The sequence below is a fragment of the Limanda limanda genome, chromosome 19 (genome assembly GCF_963576545.1).
Source record: "Limanda limanda chromosome 19, fLimLim1.1, whole genome shotgun sequence".
Lineage (NCBI taxonomy): Eukaryota > Metazoa > Chordata > Actinopteri > Pleuronectiformes > Pleuronectidae > Limanda > Limanda limanda.
The window spans coordinates 16,776,153-16,803,494 of NC_083654.1; the positions used below are offsets into that span (position 1 = coordinate 16,776,153).

Consider the following 27,342-nt stretch of genomic DNA (forward strand, 5'->3'; position numbering starts at 1 on the left):
GGCGAGGGAGAGGAGAGGAAATAATGAGCAGGGATTCAGGAGTTGTTGTGATAACAAATTAAATCAGCTGGAGCTCTGTGGTTTGTGTCTAGTTGTAATTGCGCGGCGCTGTTAGTGGGTTTAACCAAGCACCGTGTCCTAACTAGCTGTATTCAACCATAATGCTATCGTTATGATTAGCAATACCATTAGCACTTATAGCGCTCGCAATTGAAATCTCGGTCGAAGGCAAATCCATTACTGAGGGATTAAATGGTGTCACAGCTTCTGAGATAGTTATTTTCCCTGTGCATGTGTATACGTGTGTGTGTGTTTGTGTGTGGGTGCACAAATAATTTACTGAATGAATATACAGTATTCTAATCTTACACAAACAATCTCACACGTCCGATATGTGTGTGTGTGCACATGAATTACTGCCTGAGTTAAGTGAGGGAAACGTGTATCAAACTGCAGTGTGCATGTTTGTGTGTGTTTGTGTGTGTGCATGTGTGTATTTCTGACTCGTTTGCCAGACGGAGGTCCATTTGTCGCGGATGGTTAATGCAGCAGCAGCAGCGGTGGTGGGATTGTTATGACTTTCAGGAAGTAGCGAAATGTGCCATTGGCAGAGCGGGTGACTAACAACACAGAGCTGCTGCCCCCCCGACGTCCCGTTGGAGAGAATTACATGCTGGGATCGGAGATGACATTCTCTCACTGAGTCAGATCAAAGCAGCCAGTTTACTCTGCGCCTCCTTGTTGAGGTTAAGAGAAGGGACTCTCCCGAGCATGTGTGTGTGTTTGTGGGTCTGCGAAATAAGCTGTTACTGGTCTTCATGTAAAAAGATAAAGAACAAGTTTACCCTCTTGCCACACTGCACTGTGTTTATCTGCTGCACATGCAAGTTGAGGAAGTTACGCTGTAATTGCTGCTTACATCTTCTCCCTTCTCCTCTCCTGTGTGCCTTGGTATTTTGTACCCATTTGTCCTCTCCCTCTCCCGCCTCACCTTACCTTTTAACATTTGTGTCTTTGAAATGAAGAGGCCGGAATGCTCAGTAACTGAAGTCATGGTTCTGTGGCAACAATATCCCTCTGTTACAGGTACAAGGGGAGAAGGGTGGTGCTCTGCTCCGCTGCACTGCAGAAATGCCTGGGAGCGGCGCTTCTCACTGGGAACGGGAGTGAGGGGAATGGGAAAGAGGCCCCGTTACACCTCACATTAAGATTTGTCCTGTTCCCAGATTGTATTCAGATACGATTAATCCCACATTCCATTTGTTCCTGGCATTAAAACTGTCTCTGCGGTATCGGGGGTGGGGGGGTTTGCTCTTTCCCTCGCGAGACACTTGTGAATGCCACGTGTAAACTGAGACAGGAGGCAAGAGACAACGTTTTTTTTTTTTTACCTTTCTCTTCGATCTTTGAGTTTTTTTTGGACACAGCAGCGTCTATTCATTGCTGTCAAAGTTTTCTCATCTATTTGAGGGGGGTTGCTGTTCAGCTCTGTTGTCCTCATCACATCCCTGGGAAACAGATAGACATGTAAATATATATAAAGATGTTCACGGAAGAAAATACACTGAGAAAGTCTGATCTCGAGAAAGGCGGATAGAAAGACGAAGAGAGACGAGTGAGGAATGTGAAGGAATGTCCCACGTACTCCGGTATTCAATCATCCTTACATTTCGAATGCTAAGACAACTCCTCTCATCTATACGTTATGAATACTGCTTGTCTTAAAATGGCATTTTTTCCTCCCTCTGGGTTTGAAAAGCTGTGAAAAGATTCAGATTCATGTCAGATTGATTTGTGGTTGTGATCAAACATCTTTTTCAACATGTTGCAACAGGTTCACGCTGCAAAGCCTTTATCAGCTCGATCAGTGGTTTGATTACCGTGAGTTTTGACTGTTGACATTCAGATCTGGGCCACTGACAGCACTGACCTTTGAGAACAACAACCAAAAGAAGTTGTTGTGAAACATGTCAGTCAGTTCAGTTTTATCCTGCACTGTTGTAAACTGAAATTAAATGATTCCTCGACTGGTTTTGGGACACAAACTTTTTCAGCTCCAGCTTCTGAAATGTTTTTCTCAGCCTTTTGTGATAATAACATGAATATATTCAGAATTTTGGATTGTTAGTCGGATGATTTGAAGATGTTGGGCACTGAAAAAAAAACCATATGACAACAATAATCATGACTTGCAGCCTTTCTTGAGTCTTTAAAACTCATTCAAGTCTCTCATCATGACTAGTTAAGTTTCAGAACAGTAGAAAATAGACATCTGAGAACTTCCAAGGCAAGCTACTGCTCTGCACTTTGAATATTCAGTAGTTAGACCTATTAAAAGAACATGAGATTTGGTTTTCACAATTTAAAAGGCACCATTATCGCAGCCTCAGAAAGGAAACTGTTGGGTCATTTCAATAAATCTGAGACTTGTGACTTTGCAGTCAGTGATGAGACAGAAATGGGTTTTGCAAGTTGAGACACTATTGAGAAGGATCTTGTTTCTCCACTAAGAAATGTGCATTTCTACATCATTTTGGATTATTGCTGATACGATAAAAAACACAGTGAGCTCAGACTTTAGCAAGTAACAGCTAAACAAGTCTGCTGAAATAATCCTTCACGAGTTATCACCCTCTCTCACTCTCTCTCCTCTGTCAGAATCATGACTGTCTTTTTTTCGCTTGTCCTCCGTTTCAGCTGTCAGTCTTGGCTGTTTGACAGATTTTCACCCCCGGCTCATTTCTCCAGTAAAGAACCCGAACTTGTTTTCACTCGTCATGACTTTATTTCCTCTGTGGCAGAGAAAAAGCAAAAAGCAAAATGCTACATCAGCCTTCAGAAGCTCCTGCAGGGGAAACTGAGCAAACCAAACTCTTATTGGGGCGGAAAAGTCTCATTAAAGACGGACTGGAAAACACTCACAAGTCCGGCAACATTACAAACAACCCATAGTGCAACGCTTCCCCCAAGACGACTTGTGTTACACAAAAGCTGATGTAAGAAACAACTGTCTTGTCCTCCAATATAAGATCATCATATACTAAGGGCCTGGGTGGCACGTTGGTTCAGTGGTCGGCACATGGTTTGAATCCCTGGGTTTGCATGTTCTCTCTTTGTCTACGTGGTTTTCCTCAGGGCTCTGTGGGTTTCTCGGTCCAAACACCGGCAGATCAGGGTTAGATCAGCTGGAAACTTTGTCTGTGGGTGTGTATGTGAGTATGAATGGTTGTGATATGTTGGCAACTTGTCCAGAGTATGAAAAGATACTAAAGAGAGTAGATACAATACCTGTACATACAATACAATATCGTCAGCATAGCTTCACACCTGCATCTAAGTCTAACAGTCACTCAATACGCAGCCATTATTTAATTTCTTAATTAAAAGCAGTGAATGTCCGAAGCGTTTAATTTCCCGTCGTCATTTTTGCACACATGCACCTGTAATTATGCTCAAATCCCACGTTTGCCTTTGATAGAAAACCTGCTGGTTTCCTGATCTCGCTGATGTAAAGGTGAAGAAATTCCCTGTGCTTGTGTTGCGTAGCCATGACAGCAGACATGTCACAGCGTTGACAGTACACACGGAGACGAGACAGCCCGAGGACAACCGCCACCTCGTGTGCAGTGTTCTCTGAACTGTTCTTGTCTGTGAGGATCTAAGTAAAAACTCTCTGAGCAGAGAAGTGACACTTAAGTGATTTCTAAATAAAATGACCTTCATACATCCTCTTTTTTATGTTTGGGTTGTCTTCCAACTTCAAAAAGGCACAAAGCCTATACACGCCAAAAGGTACAACACTTTATCAGATACCGGGAATCAACCCTGTGACACGCCAGTGCATGTTGCTAGGACACGATTTATTGACTCAAACTTCTCAACACTTACATGTACACACACGTGTCGTCTGCATATTGTCACAGTGACAGATGAACACACACACACACACACAGAGTCGACTCACACGGCTTCTCTCCCTCTTATCTGTGACATCTACAGCGTTCGGTTCACTCGCTGCCAAAGCTGCGAGTCAAAGCACTCACCACAGAACCCGTCTCTAATAACTCACCTCCTTTCGTTTCCTCTCCTCTCTTTTCTTCTCTCTCCTCGTTTCTTTCTCTCGTTCCTCGTTTTGTAACGCCCACGCCTGCTTTTAATCTTCCCAGACTTTTTTAATGGTTTCGGGTCCAGTCATCTCACAGATGGCAATTGTCTGTTAAGCTGAGGCACGCGAGTGAGTGGATGAGAGAGTTCTCCGAGAGGATTTTAAGGAGCACCTTCAACCACTTTTATACTTTTTATAAAAGGTTTTCCACCAAATTCATAAATTGGCTTTTGGCCCAGTTCCATCTCCTGCTCTATTCCCCTGTATGCTTCTCTGATGTAGGCTGCAAATATTACTCTTGCTGCAGATATTATTCTTTTGCCAAATCTGTCAGGCAGTGTTGGGTTTCAGCGTAGATGAGCCGTATTCTCTCTCTCTTTCTCTCTCGTTTTGTTCTTGGAAATGGTGCACAACAGCTCCGATAGTTTTTCTTTGTGAGTCGGAGAGATGAGCCCATTTCTCTCCCGTTGCACGAGGCTTATTAGTTTTCTCTGTCAGCCCCCTTCCCCTGCGCTGCTAGTTCCTCTCTGCTGGAGCAGGGCCTCTGCTCTCCACCGCAGCTCATGATTGTCTGTGCAAAACTAAAAAGTGATTCCTCAGACTTATCGCATTATGTGCTGTCCTGAAATAAGCATTATCTCCCACAGTGCGTCTTTATTCGCGTTCAATTTCGACCAGCGGAGCCACTCCTCCACCGGGGAGGCCGAGTTGTTTATGAGCTTATAACCATGATTCATTTTCTTAAAACGTAAGGGCTTTGCTGTGAATGCTAAGTGGCTGTGGTTGATGGCTCCAGATCAGCTTGTTGGAAAAGAGCCCTCAGTGTATACGTGCCTCTCATCTCGTGTTTCTGTGCGACGACCTTGTGGCCACAGCACGCCACGGTCCACGCCACGGTCCACGCCACGGTCCACGCCGCCCGGTGTTCTCTGCAGCTTTTGCTCCAGATGAATTGAACACAGAGGGACGTCTCTTTTTCCTGTTTTCTGCCCTTGTTGCATCTTTGTTGCTCGTTTGTTTTCTTTGCAGCCTCATTTGTTCTTCTCATCACAGCTTGTACATTCACATTTTCCTGCTGAATCTCTGCTCCCCCCTCCTCCTCCCCTCCTCCTCTGCTCCTCTGCTCCACTCGTCTCCCACGTTGTTCAAGCCAAAGTTCCCACAAGCCCCAGGGCCACAGCTGTAGCTTGGCCGTGTCTACCCCTGACCTCCCCGTGTAGCACCGCAGAACAGCTGTTCCCTGTACACACACACACACACACAGAGACACACAACCACACACACATACACACACACCAGCCAAGTGCAGCGCTCCGGGGGAGGCCTGCAGTCAGGGCAGTAGGTCTTCACTTTGGGTTCATAATCAGCGTTTCCATACTCACAAACACACACACACACACACACACACACACACACACACACACACACATGGCCATATGTGGTCTGACATGAACATGAGCTCTCTCCACTTTGCACAGAAACAGAGAGATGTTCTCCATCTTGCATCTTCGTGATAGCACAGAGTTGTTTACACACACACACACACACACACACACACACACAGACACACACACACAGACACACACACACACACACACACAGACACACACAGACACACACGTACTGACATAACCCCTGTTCGGCATGCACAGCTCCTGCAGACAGCACAACTCCACCAGTCTGCCTCAGTCTAAGACACCAGGACCCTCACAGACAGGCTTAGTCCTCCCTTTTGTTCTTCAGGGTGGGGACCGGCCTGACCTCCGACCCCTGTGACGTGACCCCACCCAGCTTTGGAGCCTAAGTTGGGTCATATGAGAGCAGGTTAGGCCCTGGGAAGGTGTGTCATACGTCTGAAACGCAACGGTTGTAGCCGAAGGGGCTTTTAGTTGTGACTTAATCCTTCTACACCTTAACTAGCAGGTAGACGCAGGTTTCTTTTGAAAGTGGATAAACCCGTTAAAAAGGCGAGGTCCTTTCCCATCGCCAAGGTTGATTTAATCAACGGACTTTACTGGATATGGAAAACTGCTAAGAATTGAAGGGCTGAGCGGAATGTTACACCATCAGTCATGATATTGTTGATTTCAGAAAGTTTCTTATGGCTGCGATGTCTCTTATGAGAAATGTGAAAAAAGAATACCCACCAGTATTACAAATAATCCAAAAAAGACCCAGCACTGAGGTTTAATATGAAGCCTCACGTGCACACACCGAGTTGCCAGTAATGGAATTCATTCACTGCTCCCCACTATACTTATTTGCTGGAGCACAATATTGCACTATGCACTTCCACCGACTCTTCAGTCATGCAGACGCTCAAATGCTGCAGGTCAGGGGTCCACGCCGACAACAGCTACATGGAAACTCACCTGTAGAGAATCTCACACTCACACACACACACACAGACAGAGATACACACACACACACACACACACACACACACACACACACACACACACAGAGATACCCAGCGTAGCCTCTGCTGCCTGGGAGTGTTGGCTGAATGTGAATGCAGACCTCCAGCTGACATCTATCCATGATTAATGAGAGCGTCCGGGTGAAGTTTGGCTCCTTAATGAATACAGTTTGAGAAGTTGAAAAGCCTATCAATATTTGACATGTCTCTTGAATATGTTTGCATAATTGATGCGGGGATCCAAATTGAATCATAATTGCATCATTGTGAGCGTTTCGTCCTCTTTCTCTCATTATTCTTCTTGTCCTTTTGTGTCTCATTCCCCGAGATATTTTCTCTCAGGGCCAGATATCCCCCCCCCCCCGTCACCATAATTTTCTCACACACATTCACACACACACACACACACACACACACACACACGCATACACACACACACGCACTCGCACTCAGATGGGTGCCGACAGACAATCAATGTGATCTCGGGGTTTGACTGACACATGGCACTGATGAACCCACTATGTAGCATATCGCTTTGCTTGCCTCTCTGCTGGTGATTGACATTTGTACCTCCACCGCCACACCTCTCTCTCACACAAACACACACAGACACGTACACACACACAGACACACACACACCCTGGGAGCACGAACTGTCACAGACATCCTGCTGCTCTCCAGTGTTGTGCGATGCTGACACACTCTGTTTTTGGTGCTGGTGTCACACTCACTCTCACGTGATTGTGTGTGTGTGACAGAGAAAAATTAAATCCTCTAGATGTCACCTTCATCTATTCAAGGACAAAGATGATAACTGAAATACAGATCCTTTTCATTGTATATCATTAAAAAACAAAGGCAAACCCACACTGTTTTATTCCACTATTGTAGTAGAGACAGTAGAAAACCCATCGTCTGCAGATAAACATGTATTTTATGTTTCTGAGGCTTGAGGAAAGAATGAGCGCTTCTTTTTTTGAAAGTGTGGCCAAGCTGGGTGGTTTCCCTTTGTCTCACGTTGGCGTGAAAACCATGTTTTGTATGAAAAGAACAAAAATGTCACTTTTACCCCCCATCAAATGGAGAATCGTGTGAAACTTAAATTCTTTGATACTCGATTCTGGAGCTGAAACAATTTGTTCGACAATTTATCTCTCAATTATTTAAGTCATTCTTCTTCTTCTTCTCCTTTTACAGTGACTCGATTATGAGGATTCAATGGTTTTTCTGTCACGTGTTAATAAATTAAATATCTAAAAGTTTCATTAATATATGAAATGCCCGATAATTCGTAGATACAGAATGAAATCTTTGGTAAGTGTAGAAATACAAATGTAGAAATAGAACAAAACTTCGTGGGGCTTTCAAACTGCTTTAGTAGATCAGTTGCCATGGCGATTGTGTGATTGTTAATAAGTGGCGAAATCTGGACACACGATAACTGGGCAGTGTGTTTGCAGATGTAACCACCAGCCATTACCTTTATATGAACTGTTAGTGATCAAACACACAATTCTGTACTCGTGGAGAGTCAGGAATGTTTTAAACGTTTGAAGGGAAAGAGAGAGCATATGTAATCTGTGTTTAAAAAATCACTGGGTCTTTAAAAATCACACTAAAATGATCACGTCTGCACATTCCTGCTACTAAAAAATGTTACATCATCATTTCTACTTGTAAGTGTCCTCTGTGGACACACACACACACACACACACACACACACACACACACACACACACACACACATTCCCATTCCCTTTAAGCTAAGTCTAAGTTTACATCACCGCCTCGGGGATCAGCTAATGTGACCCCAGCAGCCCTGACGCCAAAACTCCACAATGCTCCACCGTGTGTTTGAACATAATCCTGCTTCTTCAAATTCCTGCGAAGGTGACATTTCAAAGGGTTTTGATCTTGACTGATGACAGTGCATCTCTGCGTCGGACCCCTGTGTGCCCACCCATCCCTTCACTGAGATGGGTGTGGCCCAGCTCTGGGTCACATCTGAGCGTCATTGTGCTGCAGGGACTCAGGTGGCTCCGGGAAAAGGGTTTTATATTTTGATTTAGAGGAGTGAATGCATCAGAGTGAGTTTGCAGACAAGAAATTAGACGTGATTAAGTTTCTCCTCGGCTATTGGACCAGAGTCGGGTCGGTGTTTGTCGCCAGATGAGACCCTGATTATGGTTGGAGGTGCTTGGAAAATAAGGTTGTGTGGTAAAAGATTGTTGAGGTGGTTGCAGGATTGTGTGTGTGTGTGTCTGTGTGTGTGTGGTATTTAGAGATTTAAGATTTTAGAAAATGATTTGTCATGCAAGAACCTGCACTGCAGCGGCCTTAATGTGGATGGAACCAATTTCAGCTTTACACTCTCTCTCTGTCTCTCTCTCTTCCTCTCTCTCTGCATGTGTGTGTCTATGTGTGTGTGTGTGAGTGTGTCTGTGTGTGTGTGTGTGTGTGTGTGTGTGTCAGATGAAAAGACATCTCAGTGAGGGGTAACTCCAGCCCTCCTCTGCGCTCCTCGTTTCAGTGGCTCTGATGACAAAATGTGTCAGTGTTTAAAAAGAGGCCGCCGCGGTGCATGTGCTGACATGTCTAAATCTGAGACTGCCTCGCACATGTGGATACACACACACACACACACACACACACACACACACACACACACACACACACCAACATGCGCACAACACACGTACGGACACACACAAACTCGGCTTCCCGAGGGCCATCTGGAAGTCCAGAGCGAGGCACAGCTGGTCCCCAGTGAACATCCACTGAGTCTGGAGCCCCTCATCTGCAAGATCACACAGAGAGCCGCCAATCACTCACTCGTGGTTGTGTGTGTGTGTGTGTGTGTGTGTGTGTGTGTGTGTGTGTGTTTGTGTTTGTGTTTGTGCACCGTTGTCGTTGTAGAGAAGCAGTCATGTAGCTGCCCAACAAAATACATTCCAGAATTATTCCCGGATAAGTGTGCGGAATATGTGTCTAGTTTGAAATCGACCTCACTTCCGTCCTCTGGGGGGTTGAGTGTGTGTGTGTGTGCGTTTGTGTGTGTCTGTGTGTAGTTGGGGACTCTGACTACTGCGCAGACACTAAATGTAACTGAAAAATTGCCTCCATCTGTCGGCAGTGGAAAAAATCCAAGAGGACAAATTGAAAAGATTGCAAGGATAAAGCCGTCATAGTGAATTAGTATCGCGGCAGGAAGACTTCTTGTTATCGGGGTATTTGTAAAATATTCAGGCTTACATGTGCAAGGGTGGGGGGGGGGGGGGTAGCAGGGATTGTAGCTGGAGGGGAAAGAGCGATGCTGCTGACTTGAACCGATTTGAAAGTTTTGTGCGAGCGTGCCGAATGTGAGCCTGCATGTATATGAGCCCTATCTCCTCCAAGGTTTCTCTCTCTCTCTCTCTCTCTCTCTTTAAAGTCTTATGTGGTTCACTCCCACCACCTGCAGCTGTATTTGCGGCCCCGGCTCTCATCTGAATGGTAATATGGATCCAGTGCGGCAGTGCAAACTAGTGTGACATCTTGGAAAATTCCTGACGCCGAGTTACTTTAGAATTCAAGCTCGCAACGCCGAGTTTCTTGGACTTTCCAGGCAAATGAAATCTGGTTAATTCACCGGCGGCTTGACGAGTCTTGATATGCGGCTGCAGCTCCCGAGCTAAGTGAGGACCTACAAACATGTTCTCAATGTAACCGGGTTAGTTTGGGATTTAATGTTGGTAAAAGTCTGTATTCACACAGAGTGAGAGCGAACCAGAGCTAGAGAGAGAGAGAAAGAAAAGGGGGTAAGAGAGATATTAGCACGGACCGATCAGTCAGCGATTCCTCTCAAGAAATCGTACTCGGAGACGCAGAGAGACCTGTCACATTAAGCTCCTCTTCAGATCTCACTCGCAGATAAAGGAGTTGAAATCCAGTCAGGAAGGACGTCCGAGTGAGAGAGAACCTATCAGGTGCGTCTCTGGTGAACGCTTCATTTTCTCACCTGGAGCCGCTTTAGAAAAAACCTTGTACTCATTGTTTCACCGGCACGTTCCTCCTGGTGCAGGTGATGCAGACCGGTGCTCGGGTGTGTTTGTTTTGTGTGTCGGCACACCTGCGTTAACAGCTGGCCCCTTGTAATGCAGTCTCATCCGGCTAATATTGTTTTACGGGTTTATCACAATCTGGATGCGTTTGCTTTATTAATTTATTGTGTGATGCTTTGAGGCTGCTCTGGTGTGATGCTTTGTTTGAATCTAATGGGTAATTTCCCACTGGTGGATTTTTTGTCAATTTCTTTTGTTGCTGACCACATTACTGATAAAAGGCTTTTGTCGGAACTGATGCTTCTCTGGTGTGAGGGGGTTTACAGGCATAACTTGATTGTCACCACCTGAATTAGAGTCTCCGTGGTTTCAAATCATAAAATAACAAAACATCTTTGATATTTCTACTGTTACAAATCGGGGGAGACTTGTTTGGTAGGAAAGGAACAGCGTTCAGAAACCTGAAATAGCAGATGTGAGCTTTAGTGAATGTTTTATATATTTATTCAGTCAGATAAAGGTCAGAAAACTCACTGTAGAAAACCAAACATGGATTTTGTGCCGAGAGAAAAACTTTAAAACAAAATAGAAAAGCAATTTAAGGGACAAATGTAAATGTGTATGTGTCCTCTTGAAGCACTGTTATCAGAGGTGGTACTTCAGCTACAAAGTCGTGTTAACATGCACTGAATCAGTGAGCTTTGTAACTGGTGATCTGTGTTTTCTGCTGCTACATAATCCTGCATCTCTTAAATCTGGGCCAGTGACACCAGTCTGAGCAGCCACCACCACCACCAGGTCTGCTGTGGTGTATTCATGGAGCTCCACAGGGACGTACACAGGACTGTCACTGTGCAGGAGGATCCTCTCCGTCCTGTAAGTGGCTGTAATCAGGCTGTGGACAGACCTCGGGGTCGTCACGGGTCCGACCACAGAGAGCCTGTTTGTTTGTCCGCGCAGACCTCTGGGTCGTTCCGTGCTAATTGGAACTAGCATAAGCTGGCTAATGAGAGCTAATTAGGCTAATGAATGAGTTTCAGAGTGTACAGCAGACGTTATAGAGGAGGAGGAGGAGGAGAGGGATGGAAGAAAACGGACAGGCGCACATCTGGATGCACACATACAGATGCTGACTCCTGTTTTTCTACTTAGCTGCAGGGTATACACACACACACACACACACACAGACACACACACACCGGCTCCAGTCACACACTACTGATTCTCCTCTCAAGCTCATATTTGTCACTACACGCATGTGCGCACACATTATCATCCTCAAACACACACTCAGAACCATATGTGAAAGCAGCTCCCGACACACACACACACACACACACACACACACACACACACACACACACACACACACATCGCTCACCCAACACACTCTGTCTCAGTTAGTCAGGAGCCAAAGATGTCCTCTTTTTACCCACAAGCCCACTTAGCCCGCACATCTGTCGTAGTCTCTGGGGATCACGCACGACAGGATGCTTCAACTTAGACACTCGTGTTCATAGAGAGTTCGTGGCTCCTGTTTAATTACTGCTGGAATCTGTACTTGCTGTGTTTGGGCTGATTTACCAGAAAAATAACCACATCTGTGATTTGACATCTATAAGTTTTTACTGGATGTGCTGTTACACGACATCAATATACACACACACCCTGCAAAAATAAAGTAGAAAACCCATTTACCTGGATTTTGTCCGACCATCACCAGACCTACACACACACACACACACACACACACACACACACTCTCACAGACCCACACACCATTCTGAAGAGAGAGGTCGAGGAGGCTAATGTAACAACCGTCTCATAAGAACACACCCAGGCCAGTTGTGGTTTTGTGTTTTCATCATCTTGAGACCCAGGGAATTAGTTTTCAGAAACCTCCACAGAGCTGGTGAACGAACTGCAACTGAAAAAAGAATCTGCTACTTCTTTTTTTGAATTTAATAAGAATGTAAAGTCCCAATTTTTCATTGCTGCTCTGCCAAAAACGTCCTGTTTGAGCCTAGCAACAGTAACCAAGGAGCAAGGCCTCGGCGTAAAGGTCAATTGAACGCTGCAGTTTTTCATTCTATCACCACTGATTATTATCTAACTTCGCCCACCGCCCACTCACAGGGGAGCAGCTCGGGCGGAATCCGACGCCGTCTCCGGCCTCCACCCGAGTTTCTTTCAGCCACCGCCACACAGTGTGTTCATTACAGAGGAAACACACACCCGCTCAATCCCTCTCTCCCCTTTCACCCCCTTACCCCCCCACCCCGTCGGGGCGGGTGAAGCACCAATCCCGTGTAATTAAGCTGCCGCAAATGAAGGCACTTAATGACAGGTTGTCACGGCAACGGGGTAGGATGGAGGAGTCTCTCTCTCTAAACGGCTCCACAGTTGTTGGACATGCCGACGCGGCACATTCATACGCACACCAGACAAAACGCCGTGGTCATATCCACCGAGCTTTATTATGTGAAGACTTGTTTTTTGTCTTCTTTATTTCTCATGCATGTTGACTTTGTTTCCTCCGGTTTGGTTGTGCGTCCTTCCAGCAGGAAACCACTTTAACCTTAATCAACACAGCTCGCTCCGGTGTCACACGCACACACACACACACACACACACACACACACACATTGCTAAAATATATAAATAAGCAGATGTAATAACGCCCCACAGGCTCTCTGGCGTTTCCTCAGCCAGCTCAGGCCACATGGACCAAATAAAACAGAGGGAGAGCTGTTGTTAGACAAGGAAAACAGAGAAGAAGAAGAGGAGGAAGAGAAGAAGACGACAGCAGAAGCAGCGAGCTGTGGCCTCTGAACCGCAGACTTCAAACTAGCAGCAGGCTCAAAGGAAGGCAGAGGAGTGAGGGAGAGGAAGAGAGAGGCGAGAAGAAAGGAAGTGAAAGTGGGTTTACACGGCAGGGGACCTCCTCATCGGGGGGGGGGGCAGAGTTCTCCTGCGACCCCCCTCGTCTCAAACAAACCTCGAAACCACCAACTCCAGCTGCTGGAGGGAATATTGTGTCTGCGATGGCAAAAATCTAGGGATGCTTAGGTTTGAGGAACCAGCCGATGAGCCTCCTGTAAACCTGCAAGAGGCTGGAGACACTTAAACGTTTTACATTATTGATTGTTTGGTTAAAAAGAAACACGCAGCAACATGAGGCAGGAGCAGGTAGACGAGACATGTGCAGGGCTCCTGTGAGTTTAATCCACACATTGATATTCAGTGCCATCAGATGCTGTTGCACACACGCACACACACACACACACATATACAAACATGCACAATCAGGCACCGACCATGCAGACAGCTGGTGTGGAAATATGGGCTAAGATAGCTTCTTCATCTCCATCGACAGGTGATGGAACGTCAATGTGAGGGCGTGCAGCTGTCGCTTGTTTGCGTTGCATGTGTGTCAGCGGGTTTGTCGATCTGTGTGTGTTTGTGTGTGTGTGTGTGTGGCCGTGCATGTGATAACTGCATTATGTGTTGCACAGAATGTTGTGCACGTAGATGTGAATGAGGGTGGGAGTTTTATCACAGCCTGTCACGTCCCTGCACTTCATTAGGAGCTCGGCTAAAGGAGAGACATGGCAGCATCTCGCCGGCAACATCAGCAGTCACCATGTTGTGTGTTTGTGTGTTTGTGTGTGTTTGTGTGTTTGGCTTCCAGCTTCACCCTGTCAGCTCAGTCCATATTCGCAGGCACACAGAAGGCAGCATCAGCAATCACTGTCACACTTCTGTACAAGCTACAGTACACTCACAGCATCATCAGTAGGTGTGTGTGTGTGTAAGTGTGTGTTTGTGTGCCTTGTGTAACCTTCACCTTGTGTAGACTATGGCTAAATGAAAAATGATTTTCTGCCTCACCAGTCTCTTAACCCCCCAACCTGTTCAACCCTCAGGGCTCATTATTTCTATTTTATTCTTTAACCAAATAAATAAACAAAGTAAAGTTTCCAATTATTGTTGAATGAATGTATATTGAGGTTTATTGATTTTTAAAGAAACACCTCAATTCTTCACAGAGGAGGTTATGTTTTCACCCCACCTGTGTGTGTGTTTGTTTGTTAGTAAGCATAATTATGCAAAAACTACCCAACTGATTTCCATGAGATCTTTGGACGGTTGGGGCGTGACCCAAGATTCCAGTAAATGCAATTTGGTGCAGATCAAAATAGCAATGTGTTAAGCATTTGTTGTGGATCCAGATATTGATCCACGTGCATGTGATCGCAACACATGAATATGATGATAAAGTGACCAATCATCCACGGTGGAGGTTTGGGATCTCCAGGTTCTCTTCTAGTTCTTCCTTTGTGTTGTTTTTACAATCTATCAGATTCTTCTTCTCTGCTTTCTGCCAATTTTTACCTTTGTCGGCCTCTCTCTATATTAAAGCACATTCTCTGAGCCGTCATTTTTTTAAGCAGATGTTGTTTACTTAATAATCTTGTGATCAGTGTCTTCGTGCAGCGGCAACAACTTTGCATCATTTCTACCTTTTGCATTAACTGTTTATTTCATTAAAATAGGTAAGAAAAAGAAAAATGAGGAGAGAAAGTAATTAGACGCCAGACAGCAGCCTGGTTCGGTTCTGTTGACTGACATGTTGACTCTTTCTGTTTGGTGATACTTATTAGCTCTGTGTTTACATGAGAGCGACTGAGAGGAATAACACACACGGGACGTTCTCTTGGTGTTCACATCTAGAGAAAGAGAGAATGAAGAAATATAAATGGAAGAAGGGAGGAGAGAAAGAGTAAGACTGGGGCTTAAACATGACGTAATGTGGATTCAGTGAAGGAGAAAGTAAATATCTGTATCATACAAGAAACATCCTCATTTCTAAACATGTTTCACACACACACACACACACACATCGCTGAGCACACAAACTATCAAAACATGGGAAAGCAGCATGCATGCAAAAAGAACACAATGATACACAGAAATACACTCTCTCTGTCAGACACCCAAACACACACACACACACACACACACACACACAGACACGCACAGAGGCAGCGGTGTGGTGGGAGCAGGTGTCGCTCGCAGCTCATTACCCCTGGCAGGGTTGATCACTCTGTTTGGAGAGCAATAAGACACACCTCACTGGAGAGAGAGAGGGATGAGGGGGCAGCGGGAGGAGAGGGAGCACAGCATCCTCCTCCTGCTCTAAGAGATGGAGGGATGGAGATGGAGAGGAGGCGATGAGCAGTGTGGGAGAGATGGGAGGAAGGGGAGAGGAAAGACTAAAACAAAATCATTAAATGTACCTTATTTTCTTAGATTAACTGAAGGCAAACAAAATAAAAGCATTCACACAGTTTTTAAATAACTCAGTTTAGCCGAATTGATTAGGAATAAGAAACATTAAGTCAAATAATTGAACCTTTAGTTGTAAGTATAGTATTATATAATAGTAATAATACTTAGGCTCTGTCACTCTATATTTCGATAAATGGGATATAACGTTCCCAAAAATAAAGACAATAATGATTTCATGATTTTTCATTTTCTTTATTTGGGGTCATGTCATTAAAAGTGCGTGAATGAATGTGAAAGTATGATTTTTCTTTAATATTGTGAAAATGACACTCCACATGCTGTGTTTGTTCAACCGTGATACACAAACAACATCACAGCAGTGATGTGTGTACTGCGTGTTCCTCTGATTACACACGTTGTGTTCTTGTTCGTGTCCTTGAGCTCATGGTGTGTGTGTCTGTTGTGTCTCTGCAGGTACGACTACAAGGAAATGCTCCACAACTCCACCTTCTGCTTGGTGCCCCGTGGCAGACGACTGGGCTCCTTTCGCTTCCTCGAGGCGCTGCAGGTAAACAAGACAAACACACACACCAACACACAACAATATAAGAAAACAACTCACATGCTGTAAATTCATGACTACATATAACAAGGAAGAAATTGAGCCACTCAACCTCCCACATTTGTTTTAATAGTGCTGTATACCTCTATCATTAAAGGATCCCTAAATCACAAGCACCTTTATGGAGTCATTAATACAAACAAACAAGACCATCACTGGGAGGATGAGCTGCTGCTTCCTGCTTCTAAACTCTGTTTTATAGAAACACTGGAAGGTTTCCGAAATTTAAATCTGTCAGAAACTCTTTTATCTGTTCATTTGTTCTTTAACAACTATTTTGACCGTGAGCAATTATCTTTCTCTCATCTCTGTGTCGTTAAGCCCAAAGCAACACTTTGGAATTCACCAGTAGAGAGTGAGAATAAAGTGTAAAGTTCTCTGTCACATTTGAGAATCCGTTTTGTTTTAATGTCACGATTGGTGGATTTGTTCTCGGAGGTGATATAAATACTCACTAGGTTGAATTTCCACTGATGACCAGCAGCTAATCACCTTCTGCAGTGCTGAACACGTTGAGTCCAAAGTGTTCTGGGGCTTATTAGCTGTGTTGTAACTTCCATTTTGTATTTGACCGCCGTCCACTAAAGAGGAATTGTTTGCAGAAGGAGTCAATAAACTGTGTGAATCCTAAAGTGCTGCTGCACACTAGAGGGTAATTGGGCCCATTTCAGATCCCATTGCAACAATCAGGGGGGCGTTCCCGACTGGAGGTCACTCGCTGACGATTATCTGCCCAAATGATCATGAAGCTTGGGGGGAGAGTTTAAAAAAATCTAGATTCTGGACATTTTCCAGACTTCATGTCTCTAAACGACCCTAATTGAAATTTCCATTTCCTGGATCTGCCTCTACCTCCACTTCTCATCTACGTCTTCTCATTTACTCCTTTGTCTGCACTGCTCACTTCTGCATCAGCTGCTGCACTGTCCTTTACTTCTCCTCACCACACTCTGCTGCCGTCCACAGAGGGCACTCACACAACTTCGCTTATCTCACTATCAGCTGCCACACACACACACACACACACACACACACACACACACACACACACACACACACACACACACACACACACACACACACACACACACTGCCGCACTTCACTCAGGAGGGAAATGTGCCCCCTTGTCTCCTCTCCCCTCTCGTCTGACTCACCCCATCCATCGACTCACACCATCTAGGGGAAGACGGAGGGAGAGTATTTACAGGCTTTGGCGTTTGCATGAGAAAGCAATTCCTAATAGAGGTCAGGTCTGTGTGTTAAGTAAGTGTGTGTGTGTGTGCGTTTGTGTTAGTGTGTGTGTGTGTGCGTGTGAGACAACAGCAGAGCCCAAGGGCCACTTCTGGTTTAGCTGACACCTTTATGACCTGGGAGTGACAGGGCAGTCATTACATCAAACTCCAACCACAAACACACACACACACACACACACACACAAGACACACACACATACACACACAAAAACACACACACACACACACACCAGCCGTTTTCTCTCCCTCTCCTCTCATCCCTCCATCCCTCTGCCACTCCTCTGCCAAAGGTCACATTCAGCTCCACGGCCTCTCCCCTCTTTTCATTTGTCATTCCATCTTCCAACCACTTTCTTCTTCTTCTCCTTTTCTTTTTTTTCCATCGCTTCTAATTCCACCGCTCTCATCTCTTTATCATTTCTCCTCCTCTGAGTAATTAACTCTCCTGCACCCGAGGTCATATTTTATATTAATGTGTCAACAGGTGCACAAAGTGACATCTCGTGCTCACATCACATTTGGTCTGAAAACAAATCTTTGGTTTTTCAGGCTCCTGAATGATTCATGATCAATTTTATGAATCAAACAGAATCAGAAAACCATTTTAAAATCTCTGTTTTTACTGCTTCGTTTACAAATGTTAAAGCAGAGTGAGTAAATGTATGTAGGTTTATATGAATCCACACGTCTGCAGCTGACGACCAACTTTTCACTCCAGAGCGCTCGACTCGGATCTGCTCTCCAACAAATGGCTGCTAATTTTCTGCATATTTATATCTGTCATCATCATCACACCGAACATATGCCGCCCGCCTGCTTATCAAGATTATATGTTCAAACTTATTTCTGTTTATCTGATTGCTCAGCTGCTGTGCGAGCCTCATGTTTGATGTTAAATTAGAATCAGGCATTTGCGCTTTAGTTGATATTTGAGCTTATATTTGTGGACTGTTCCATGGATGAATTCTCTACTTAATATAAGCTTGGACTATTTAATATTTACATATCGATCATATCAACATGTGTAATGTGAAAGTTGCCCAGCTCAACTTTTCCTGTCAGATTTGTATTCATCGTTCCTTGTCTGTTAGCTCCTTGTTTTGGTTTTAAACTCACAACTTTGAGTTAATTATGGTCCATAGACTGTATATACAGACATGATGGCGAGAATCATGTGGATCTCCCCCTGGTGGCTTGCTGTAGTATAGGTCATCCATGTAAGTGGATGGGACACGGACGTTGCTATAGAGATGCTATAAAAATGAGGTGAAATACTACTACTACTAGTGTGACTCATGACCGTGATATCTCTGGTCTACTCCAGCATCCTTTTTGACATCAGAGGTGAAAGATGGTGGCATCGTCATCTGGGGTATTTTTGTTTTTTTTTCTGAACAATGGGAGGAAGTGGAGACTCATGGCATCGCACAACAGACACACACAGTTGGCGATTAGCCAGCGGACATGGCGGAACACTTAGCCTCTAAAGAGCCCTCACGTTTGTAGCCAAAATACAACTCAAATGAAAACAAACATTAGGCTCGAAAATAATGTCTGCAAACACAAGATATAAACCAAACAAGGTGATAATGTGTGTTGTTTACAAAATCTATACTGCTGCCCTCTAGTGCCCAAAAGCATAAATGAATACACCTTTAAATACCTAATCCAGTTCTGACAATTCAATTAACAGTAGGATATTTCTTTCATTTAGAAATTTGTGGTTAAATTGTCTTGTGTTTGAAGCAGCTGCTTTTCCCTCTCAGTTGTTAAAATTCAGCCCTCGATGAGATTCCTGCTGTGACGCCTCATGCAGCTTGGAGATGATTGAGTTCTCGTCTGTACAGACATGAGATTAAAAAACATCAATAATCGCACTGCGGACTGGTTTTCTGTGTGATGTCTCCATGTTGCGCCAAAGAAGCTTGAAATAAAACATTATATTTCCACCGAGGGAATCGAGTGTGAGAACAGTCATGAAAGGAGCCACGTGTGTCAGCTTTGACAAAACCAGATCGATATGTCGCAGCACAGGATCGATTCGGCTGGAGCTGTGATGTTGTTTGTAAAGGCTCATGTCCGAGCTTCATTCTGTGTGTGTGTTTTTGTGTGTCTTCCAGGCTGCGTGTGTGCCCGTGATGCTGAGTAACGGCTGGGAGCTGCCTTTCTCCGAGATCATCGACTGGAACACAGCAGCGGTCATCGGCGACGAGCGGCTCCTGCTGCAGGTAACAGCCCGAAGACGCTGAACCACATCGCCTCAGAGCCACAGCAGGGAATCGAACCTGTGTTCCCTCAGGCTGCTGACACATTAAACACACTGCAAACTGAAGCAGCATAATGCGTTATTGTCTGTTTGAAAATGTCACTCAAAAACCCCACATTGTTCCGCGAGAGGGCAAATAAACAGAGTGGATTTGGCTGAAATTGCTTCAACTTCATGGGAGGGAAAGTAATTACATGCCCGTTAAATCTTAATTGCGATGAAGTGTGTAATAATATTGTTTGACATTGAGTTTTATGATGTTTTAGAATGAGCAGCTCAATGTGTGCAGCCTCAAACAGGGCTGAGAAATCCTGTTTATTTGTTTTACAACAACAGTAGGATTTATATAGACTAACAGAGCAGTTTATTAGGAGCACCACACTAATAAGATATAAAGAGTCAATGTTGGAGATGTTCCTTGGGATTCTGCTCCACGTTGAGCGACTGCATCGTTTCTGCAGATTTGTTCATGAAGCCAATTTCCTGTTTCACCCCCTGACAAAGGTTTTCCACTGGATTCAGATCCGCTGCCTACATACAAATTTTTGATATAAAAATAATCATTCACCAAGTGGCTGCTACTGAATTTAGGCTTTTCTACCTCAAATACTTTCTAAATTAATTCTGTAATTTGCTTCATTCCCTTAAATATATTCCCACGTCCCATGACGTAAATCTTCAGGGAACAACTTGTGATTTTTTTGCAAACACATTACCAACAAACACATAATACTTGTGCTCAAGCAACTCAAGCCGATATTAGGGAATAACGATATTGGCAGTGATTCCTTCGATGTCACAATCATACGCTTATGACAAAGAAATTTAACTGAGCCTTGATTTTTATTTAACTCTATAATTTAAAGCTTGTAAAGAAAACACAAACAACGAAACAAATTGAACTTGAAGCTGATTCCGATGTGGCTCATATCAGTCGTGATTTATAGGCAAACTTAGCCAGGATGTTCAAAGACCTGAAGGAAAAAGCGACTCTACTCGCAGTTTGTTTATGAAACCTCGAGACTTGACTCAGACTTTCCCTCCAGGACTCAGAGTCACTCTGTAAAATTGCATTGGGAACATTTGAGACTTGGATTTGACCGGAATCACCTAAAAATAGTTGTGGCCACTGCTCAAACAAACTGCAGTACAGTGTCTGCTTCAGCCGACAGTTCCCATCTGTTGATGGGAGTTTCCTGAGTGTATCCATGGGACCAATTTGAAACTTCCTGCCACCACATTAAAGGTCCCAGATCAATCATTAACAACCAGCTTCTGTATTTACTGCTGACTGACTGTTTGTCGTTTCACAGATTCCGACCACGGTGCGCTCCATCCACCAGGATAAGATCCTGTCCCTCCGACAGCAGACTCAGTTCCTGTGGGAGGCTTACTTCTCCTCCGTGGAGAAGATAGTGCTGACCACGCTGGAGGTGAGGAGTCAAGACACACACACACATACACACACACACATGCAAACACCCACCCTTCTGTCCTCTCTCCTCCTCCATCATCAATCTTTCTCTCAGAGCTGCAGTGTCACAGCAGACTCTGCAATCTTTGCTCTATTCTCCAGCATCACTTTAGTGTCTTGGTGCAAATGTGTCGTTTTCAGAGGAAAACTGAAGCTTCTCACGAGCTGCTTCTCTGTTTTATCCAAAGTGGATGAAAAAAGGGTGTAGCACTCAAATAGTGACCCTGTAAACTCCACATTTCACAATATATTAGCTCATATGAAGGAGTGTTGTTGACGCAAAGAGGCCAAGAGGCATCCATGCCTGAATCCTCAGAGACCATTAGGATTTCTTGTTAAAGTTAAGTTAAACAAGTTAAACTAAACACAACAGATGCAAAGTGATAAAAGAGAGACACAGAGGATACAGATGAAGAACAACCACAAAATACTGGATTTCCTGTATCTTTCAGTTCATACCTAATTTGGTCATGAAGATGAAGATTAAAACAGTAAATTAAGTCAATTCAGCCAAAACTAATGTCGTTTTAAGTAGGTTTAAAAGTCGGGTTCATTCTTATTTTTCCCACCAGTTTTACTTGAAACTCAGTTCCACATCCACGGAGGATCGCTGGTTGATTCCCAGAGGACAGAGTGGGTGGAGCCTCCCTCCCTCCTTCCTCCTCCCTCTAACCTCTTATTGTCATGTGCATCCACCCCGTTAACAATAAACCCCCCTTAGGGAATTTGTGACTGGAAAAACAATTCATCCGTCCAATCCCCATCCCTCATTATTCAGTTTAAACAAGTGCTTTCTAGATGCAGGGATAAGACCTGGGTGCACCGCTCGTGTCTCGCCGTGGTTACAAATGTCTTCTCTCTCATCCCATCACGCATTTAATTTCCTCTCCGACTGCAGCGCTAAAGCCTCGGAGCAAGGCTCTCCTCAATGCTACCATCTTATTTACTCCATAACCTCCCAAATCATACATCAAAATTTGACTTTTACACACACACACACACAGACACACACACGCACAAGCTGCTACACTCTCAAACACACACCGCTAGCTATCGGTCGAGGCTTCGGTGTCTAGAGTCTGTCTGATTTTTGCCCAGCTCTACATCTCTGGTCTGTTTATCTACCCCTGTCTCTCAAACACACGCACACACACACACACACACACACACACGCTTAATCAGATACACATCCCCATATGTCAGGCTGTGTGTCAGACCAGATCCGCATGGCACCACCCAGCCATAACCCTGTTGACATGTCACTCCGCACTAAAGAGCAAGGTGACACGGCGAAAGTCTGTGTGTGTGTGTGTGTGTGTGTGCGTGTGCGTGCTAAACACTTAATCCTGACTGACTGTCCTGTATAGAAGAGCGAGGGGAAGAATGTTGGGGGAACAGGGTGAAGAGGAGAAGGGGTGACATATGTTAATGGTGTTGCCGTGGCAGCCCCCGAGATAACGAGCGACATGGTTTATTCATCCTGTCGAGCTGGTACACCCCCCCCCCACATCCTCCTCACAGATCTTTAATGATAAACACACTCACAAACACAAACACACACACAACACATACTCCGATATCTTGACAGATAGATTCTCCTCACACACACACACACTCACAAACACACTTGCGTTTTAATGACTTTCCAGATCCACTCCAAACTGCGTGAGTGTGCAAGTGTGTGTGTGTGTCAGTGTGTGCCTGGCCTTATGTGAGACGGCATGCGTGATGGAAACACAACTCCAGTCCCAAGCTATCATGCAGTGTTTCCCTGTCAGGAGTGGGACACATTTCGACCAATCACAAGGTCAATACAGCCGGATGTGCGGCGCTGGTCCAACTATTAAACTCACCTATTAGAGGCGAGCTCGCAGTGTGCTCGGGGTGAAGCAGGATTTATCTCTCAGGCTCTAATTGGTTGATTGTGGCTGTTCTGAGGCGAGATTGAGTCGTTCATCATGTCCCGACTGAGGGCCGCCACCGGGGGGGGGGGGGGGGCTGCAGCCGAGCGAGCAGAACTGCCCCTCATAAGGTACAATGGACTCTGGGTTTTAAAGGTTTTATAGAGAAAGGATTTTCCAGTTAATCTGTTTGTCCGAGTAACGGTTATCAACCCCCCCCCCTCTGGGACCGAGCTCGGGAAAGTGAAAACCAAACCCACACTTGGCTGTTGTTGTTTTTTTCCTCCCCTTCATCGTGTCCCTGCCACCAAATGATGAATTAACACCTGGATTTATCAGCGTTATTACATAAACTCCCCCCCCCCCGGCTGTTATTATTAACTTTTCACGATTCACTCAGCTATTAGCCGCTCGCCCATCGCTCACCCGACTCTCCTCACGTCTCTTTATATCTCCGTCCTCTGAGTTACTGAGCCAAGTCCGGCCGTCACCCCCCCCCGACTCTACAGCCGCCGTAAAACACCGGCCGCCAACCTGTGTCTGTTTTACTGAAGCAATTTAACATGGCTCAAGGGCAATGCAGCAGTATCTCTCTCTCTCTGAAGAGTTTCTGTTCTCACGTCTCCGGACCCTTTGACTGACTTCTCAATTTGGGCAAAGAGAGAATCCGGGGCCGGAGCGACTGACGGATACAGCTGATGACTTTCTGTTCTTGTCGATGTAGCTGAACGATCAAGATGCCTTTTAAATTACTTGTTTAAGGCTTTTAAATCCTCTCTTTGCTTCTTCTGCAGAGGAATATAGAGTAACAGTGACCGTCCACTTTAGAATGTCTCCAGTTCCAGGAGTACATTTTCCCATCGATGTTTCAGAAAATCCTCATAAAAAGACTTTTAAGTCTAGAACCAGGCCGACCAGCTCCGAGATGAATCACGATCATAAAATGTTTAATTCAGAGCAGAAAACTCTAAAACAAAGGTACAAGACTGTGTACACAATTATTTTAACAGCTGATGATTTGTGGGGCTGTAGTCAGCAGTTCCTGAGGATTGTGGGTAGTTTTAAACATCTTTTTGACTTTGTTGAATTAATAGAAAGACATTAGCAAGTCATTAACATAGGATATTTGAATAGAAATGGAGAAGTACTTGCTGCAGAGAAACATTAAGTCTAAAGTTCAAGATCAGATGAAGCGAGAGCAGAAATGTTTACATCCGTGTTTACAGCTTTTCTGCTTTTGTTGGCGTGTTCCATCTTTCCTCGTCGCACTCCTGCCCTCTGTAGTTCACCTTCCTGCTGGTATTGATGTGCGTCCTCACAACACGAGCATAAACATGGCCCCGTTCATAAAAGCGTCTCTGCTTCACACTGCCAGAGTTCATAAACTCCACAGGGGACCTTTAAATTGAAAAACGGTCTGAAACTCTGCAGCGCGTTAATGTGACATCACGTCCTTGAAAGTGTGTATAAATCAAAAAAAACTCTCAGGGTCTCATTTTCTTGTCTGATGTGTGTTCACTGTGTTTGGCTGCGTGCAGATCATCCAGGACCGGGTGCTGGAGCACGGCTCCCGGAGCAGCCTGATGTGGAACAGTCACCCTGGGGGTCTGTTCGCCCTGCCGCAGTACTCTGGGTACCTGGGAGACTTCCCTTTCTACTACGCCACACTGGGTCAGTAACACACACACACACACACATGCTCTAACACAAAGTACAAAGTGCGGTTACATAACAACAATCACATCCCAACCTTCCAGTGAAGAAATGAACTGCTCCATAACGGTTGATCACAAAAGTTTCTCACCATCCATCACCCTGCGGCCAAATATTGTGTCACAGTGCTTTGTAGGGGAAGCCAGTTTGTGCAGATGTTAGTGCAGCTGTGATTGTGTGTTTGGACCTTGTCCGGGCAGCAGAATTATGGCCTTCATCCCCCGATCGACTGCTCTCCTCCAATGGCTGTATCTCGCCGCAAATTCCGTGGAGGAATGGGCCTTTGACGGATGTTTGTATTAGTCCTGCTGACACACCAATCTGTCCATCATTGGGTTTTGAGTCAGCACAGTTACTGCTGCCGCTGCAGCGCAGCCAATTCCTCCTGCTGCGGTTCAGCAGCGCCGAGTTCTCCCCTGGCACATGTCTGTGACCCGGGAGCCTCTCCATCCCTCACTCCTTCACTCCATCATCATCCAGCGCTGCCACGGCACCGCAAACATCCACAGGCACGTTCCTGAGCTCACAGACGGGCTCAGTGCAAACCTATAAGCTCAGGTGATGGAGCACCCAGGAGTTTGTTTCTGTTGCTTCAGTAAAATTAAAGTTTGATTTAGATTTCTGGGATATTTGTGATGAAAAGAAGAGTTCAGAATAATAAATGACTCATAACAGTGTTAACTCACTTTAATAGGTACACTTATAACTTTCTGAATAAAGTTGCGACTGAGTTTGAGGAAAAAATGCAAGTAATAAAAAGAGACAATCAATAGTTGTATGAAAAGAGGCTCCAGCACATTCATTATACATGGAATAAAGATTTTGTGGGTGCAAGAAAAAAACTTTTTAAGTAAATGCAAAATCTAGATTCAGCTGCAGGACAGAACTTCTCCTCCAGGTTTTGTTCGTTGTCTGATGATGAGCTTGTTTCAAATGTGTATATATCTCTGCAGACTCTTTACTTTTTAATTACAAATCGCCAGCTCCAACGTTTCAGACTGCAGCGTCTACTCCTCCTCACAGAGGTTGCTCAGTGGCGTAAAGGAGACTCGTCTAATGCGATCTCCTCGGCGCCACGCTTTGTTGCTTTGGGTTAGATTAGATTTAAATGAGGAAAAGTTGAACGTCCTCTAAGATCCGTCTTTCTCAATATCTTATTTCCTGCTCATTTTCAGCCTCAATTAGTCTTTTCTCACATCAAGTCAGACCGAATTTAAACTCACATCAGCAGTAAGTCGTCTGCAGATCCAGCTGAGGAGTTTACAAAATGAAATATATCAAGTGATCAAGAGATTTGACATTTTCAAAAACGTTGCTGAATATTTTAAGACCGGCTTGAAACACCTACATCCCTGACATTTAAATCATCTATATTTTTGAACGGCTGACAGACTCATCGCGAGAAACATCTCTGTAAACTGAAAATAGATGTGAGGAGTTTGGAATCAGCTCCTTCTGTTCTCGTCTGGCTTCATTCTGTTCAAAGAGCCTGATGCTTAAACGGGCGGCTGACAGTCGGCTCGCCGTGTTCCAGCTCGCGTGTTTCTAAAAAGTGCTTTAATAGTGTTTGTTGTGTGTGTCGTTGTGTTTCAGGCATTAAACCGCACCCCAAGTTCACAGCGGTCATCCACGCCGTCTCCCCACTGGTGTCCCAGTCCCAGCCCATACTCAAGCTCCTGGCAGCTGTGGCCAAGTCCCAGTATTGTGCACAGGTAAAGCTCATATGTGTGTGTGTGTGTGTGTATTTGTATGTGTGTGTTCTGTTTTGAACACCCGGATGGGGACCCATGGGATTACATGTCACTGTGGGGACAGATATTAAGGTCCCTATTAGAGTGTAAACTAATAGAGCCACATGTTTTCCCCACTCACAGACATGTTTAATATAATCAAGTAAATAGTTTCTCAAATTCTTTGTAGGTTATTGACAATTGCTTTTAGGGTTAGAAAACAAAGTTCAGAATGCAGACAGAAGACAGGTGTGAGCAGGAGTTAGTGTTTTTTTTCTTGACCAGTTGAAAATCAGCTCTATAAACCACTAGCTGTGATGGTTAAGAATCTTCCCAGTCATCCAGTGATCTCCGCCTTGTTTTCCAAACCTGCAGCACATTATTCTGCTCATACGGTTGTTTTATGATCACATTTTCACACCAGAGTAACAATAAAGCTCATCTTCCATCCTGTGTGTGTGTCTGTGTGCGTGCGTGTGTGTGTTTGTGTGTTAACTGTGGGGGATTGAATTAGAGCGACATTTTG

General features: G+C 44.8%; 1 protein-coding gene across 1 annotated transcript in view; it reads left to right on the forward strand.

Annotated features, from left to right (window-relative positions):
- ext1b (exostosin glycosyltransferase 1b) overlaps nucleotides 1–27,342 on the forward strand; it is a 104,078-nt gene that overhangs the window by 62,620 nt on the left and 14,116 nt on the right. The window contains exons 2-6 of the mRNA XM_061092187.1: nucleotides 16,331–16,424; nucleotides 19,853–19,960; nucleotides 21,312–21,431; nucleotides 24,912–25,044; nucleotides 26,680–26,798. Of these exons, the coding sequence (XP_060948170.1) occupies nucleotides 16,331–16,424; nucleotides 19,853–19,960; nucleotides 21,312–21,431; nucleotides 24,912–25,044; nucleotides 26,680–26,798 (574 nt within the window). The remainder of the gene's footprint in view (nucleotides 1–16,330; nucleotides 16,425–19,852; nucleotides 19,961–21,311; nucleotides 21,432–24,911; nucleotides 25,045–26,679; nucleotides 26,799–27,342) is intronic.